Consider the following 4,404-nt stretch of genomic DNA (forward strand, 5'->3'; position numbering starts at 1 on the left):
GCCAATCCAAGAATTCAATGCTGAAGGGCCAGTGGATCTATGGTGGGGGTCAGCACAAAGGTCAAGAAAACCCACATTTGAAAGGGAGATAATGGATGTTCAAAATAATGTATGCTGCAGCCCACTGACATGGTTTGAAATCGATATATTATCCAATTTGTGACCCCCCACAGGACTTAAAAAGCACCTAACTAGATCATGACAATTCCAGAAATCTCGGGGGGGGTATACCCCCGAACCCCCCTAGCATGTTTGGACCTCGGTATTTAGGAAATCCTGGATACGGCCCTGTGTGGGCCTTCTTCATCTACGTTCTTTGGGGGGCCCCTTCTGGTCCGGGGCCCGAAGCAGTTGCCTGTCCGCAAGCGGCGGCCCTGCTCCAAGTGGAAGCCCTATTGTTATCATTTTGATATGTATTATAATAGCTATCATTCCTTTTTATTGATTAACATGCAGATCATTTTGTGATAATTGTTTAGTCTATGGAAATGTCTATCCTAATTTCTCAAAATCCAAAGTGGTGTCTTCAGCTGTCTGCTTTTGTCCGTCCAAAACCAGAAGATATCCAGTTTAATAGGAACTGAGAAAATACGCTATATTTAAGAAGCTGAAAACAGCCTTTCCTGTCAATCATGAATGAATAGTTACGTAGTTAAGATACTTTATTTATCGATAGAGCGATTACTTCTCTGTCAATAGACCAAAACAAAGGAAACTTGCTTTCTGTTTCTCTGACAGAAATCTTCCTTACTGTTATTTTTGTATATATTGATTGTTGTGCTTTTATTTAGGTCTTAATGTGTGTATATGTGTCTTTGATTGTGTATATATAGGTATATACATATTTGCATACATATATTTGTATTTTTTGTATTTGGGATTGTTCGAAACGGTATTTCGATCTCTCTGTCTGTACACACAAGGTTCAGGTTCTTTATTTGTACCCGTAGGTAGATTTAGTTTGCAGATAAAAACCCACTAAAAACAAACACAGACACATCTCTAACAAAATAACTAATACAAGTAGACCCTGCTCCGTCAATTCTCAAAATATTTTAAAAGAAAAACACTAGTACAAACATAATTAACTAAATAGGCATCTGTGTGACGCTCCTATGATTTGTTAAGTTGTGCAATAGCTGCTGGGATAAAACAGTTTTTATACCGCTTCGTTCTACTCTTCTCACAAACTGAAAGATTGTCAATAAAGTTTTCTTTGACTAACTCCCTCTTCTTCTGTTCACAGGTGCCCTCCCCCTCTCCTCCCTCCGCCTCATGGCCTCCCCCCTGCAGCTCACCTACTCGTACATCTGGCAGGTCATCCGGCAGAGAAACGTCAAGCAGTACGCGAAAGTGGAGGAGTTTGTTACCATGGTGACGCAAACTGTCCCCGACCTCATCAGCTTCAAGCAGACGGCGCAGCTCGTCCTGGGGCTGAGAGCGAGGGTGAGCGAATATCAAATTCAAAGGAGCTTTAATAATAATAATAATAATAATAGATGACATTTCTATCAAGGGACCCAAGGCCGCTTTACATGGGGAACAAACAAACAATCAGAAGGGGCAAATAATAAAGTAAATACAAATGTAATTTAATAGCAGTAGGAGTGGAAGCAGGGGGGCTGTGATGGGTTAGGGGTCAAAGGCCATGGTGAACAGGTGAGTTTGTAATGCTTTTAATTGACATGACCATATGAAATACATAGCACGTTGTACAATGTGTTACAACAGCAGAATACAGCATTTGTCAAAATGGTGGATTTATTTGCAAAATACAGTACCTCCATCACACTGAGCTTTTGATGCTGTTTCTTAAAGGCTTTTCTGGTTATTACCCGTCCCCTTGTGTGTTATGAAGGTTTGTCTGCATGTAAACGGTCTGCAGAGTCACAAACCCTCAAAGCACACTGTGAGCCTCTCCGCTCACACAGGGTTCAAATAGGGACGGAAAGAGCAGGTTGGTTGAACACAGGCGTTTATTAACTCCAAACAAAAATATACGCGGGTCTCAAACGTTGCCCGGGTGGGAACCTTCACAGGTCCTTTGGCGACCTTCCAGGATCCCGCCTACTGCAAAACAGGCCAGAACCAGGTTACGAGTACGACATGCTTTTATTCCGGCACTGATTACCTGATTCCGATCAGCTGTCTGGCCTCCGGCCGAGCCACTCCCTTCACTCCAGCAGCCAGCGCCCAAACGTCGCGCCAACACGGCACCCAGACCCCACGCAGCATTCTCATCTGTTTGTCATTACTGGGGTCATTTCCTGGTTTCTAACGCCATGGTAACACATAATCACTGATGTTCCGCTGTGACGGTGGTGGACAGAGCACACTGGGCTCATGGGGAGGGGGGGGGGCAGGAGCTCCAACAAACCGCGTAGGACAGAGAGTGAATACACATACTACAGAGATGATGTATGAGAAACCAATGTGAGTTTGGAAAATTGAACAATGTAAATCTATTCTAGTAGACCTCAACAATGGAATTATGATCAGTAGAAATGGCCATGACATGGGACCTTTTAAGAAAATACATTCATACGTAAGACATTACATTATGAATACATTACAATTGTGCAAAGTAGCTGTTGTACAAATGTAGAAAAGCTTGTGTTCCTATATCTGTCCTTGTATCCTAGGATGAACTCCGTATATTTCCTATTACATGCATCAAGAACAAAACGTGTGTTTAAAGTTATAGCTTATATCCCTGTATCTTTGATGTAGGCTTATTTATTGTGTCTATTTTTTACTGCAGTGAATGTCCTGAATACTTGAGACCTACGAGGAAGTCTATTTCAGTTCTTATGAGGTTTGTTTTACTCAGGTTTTGATTTACGCTTTCACTTTTAATAATCAGTGTCTCTTCCTGTCCCGTAGATCATTTTGGATTTGCTTCAAAAGGACGGCCCACCGGATTCTAAAGCCATTCAAACGCTCATAAATAAGTTGAAAGTGTTAGCGGTAAGAAATTACTTTTTCTGTTCCCTGAGAAATCATGCAGTCGTGGACGCGTTTAAACATACAGCGTGTGTGTCCATTCAACCTGAGTGACGGTATGTCCTGTGTTACAGAAGGACCCAGAGGTGGAGAAATCCCAAACGAACTTCATGGTGCTGGTGCAGAACCTGCTCAAAAACCCAGCGGAAAAAAAGCGCTTCTTCCAGGTATCCTCAGCTGTGTTAATATAGTAATATACCATCGTTGGTTGTCATGACATAAAGCTATTTCCTGTTTTACACGCACATCTGCCTCTCATTTAGAATGTGGTTTTATGAAACCACAGTGAATATGTAGTGTTTATAGCACAATACATTCATTTATATATTTTCGCAGGGTGTCCGCGGGGTCTTAAAAAGTATTAAAAGTTGATAAATCAATTTAGCGAAAATTAAGGCTATTAAAAAGTATTAAATGGCATTTTCCAAGATATTACATTTTGTAGCTTGTTTTCAATAAGTATATACCGTAAATTGTCCAAAGAGGTTGTATTCTACAGTCTGCCTGAATGTAATAATTGCGTAGGTGTGTAGTGTGGTTCTGTGTAGTTTATTTATGGCATCCCGTTGGATTTGACGTCATCTGAACAGGACATCGCACGCTCACTGCTTGATAGCGCGCGGAGGTCCGTTTACGCCGGTTGCTAAGCAACATCGTTATGGGGAAATGCAAGATAAGGAGGAAGGAAAATCAATACTCAGGGTTCTTACGGTCATTAAAAACCTGGAAAAGTCATGGAAATTCAAAATGCTAATTGCAGGCCCTGGGAAAGTTTTGGAAAACAATATTTTTCCAAAAGTTTAGGAAAAGTCATGGAAATGTAACTAAAGTTGCATCAAATATAATTTATATTTTATCTAATCTCCGAAATAGTAATACTATAATGATAATACATACTGTATCGTATAGTAATGAAACGTAAAATGGCATTTAACTGTCGCGGTATTTTGCTTATTTTCCTGTTCCATGTTAAAATAACCCATTTTCAGTGGTACCGCTGAGAAAGAGTAATTGTTTTGGTCATGGAGAAGTCATTGAAAATCATCGGTGAAAAAGTGTATCAACCCTGGTACTACTTTGGTCCTTAATGACATACCTTTATTTTTCAAAATAGCGTAATAAAACAGCTATTAGCCAAGTAAAATATTTCATTTGTAATTCTAAGATGTTCATTATAATCTCTTTCCAGGTTTCTCCAGGAGTGGTGGTCGAAGACGAGGAGTATTTTGTAAAATACAAAAACTAGTAAGTTCACTCACAGTAAGCTTTACTTAACAGTTTATTAATTACACAGCAGACAGATTCAAAATAATATTGTGTAATTCATTCTGTATAATTATGTAATTATCCCACTTTAAGCAAGTGTGTGTGATCTGTTTATATATAGCATGTCGCACTTAT

The 4,404-nt window shown here is 40.0% G+C and overlaps 1 protein-coding gene across 1 annotated transcript; it reads left to right on the forward strand.

The window, feature by feature from the left end:
- Positions 1-1,246: 1,246 nt before the first annotated feature.
- LOC104959194 (TERF1-interacting nuclear factor 2) lies at positions 1,247-4,248 on the forward strand (the record flags this gene model as incomplete). Its single annotated transcript, XM_010787061.1, has 4 exons — positions 1,247-1,446; positions 2,884-2,967; positions 3,078-3,182; positions 4,193-4,248. Coding segments are annotated over 4 exons (445 nt in total), but the record flags the coding sequence as incomplete, so codon positions are not given.
- Between the last annotated feature and the right edge of the window lie 156 nt (positions 4,249-4,404).

Source organism: Notothenia coriiceps, unplaced genomic scaffold (genome assembly GCF_000735185.1).
Source record: "Notothenia coriiceps isolate Sejong01 unplaced genomic scaffold, NC01 NC01_scaffold00029969, whole genome shotgun sequence".
Taxonomy (NCBI): Eukaryota; Metazoa; Chordata; class Actinopteri; order Perciformes; family Nototheniidae; genus Notothenia; species Notothenia coriiceps.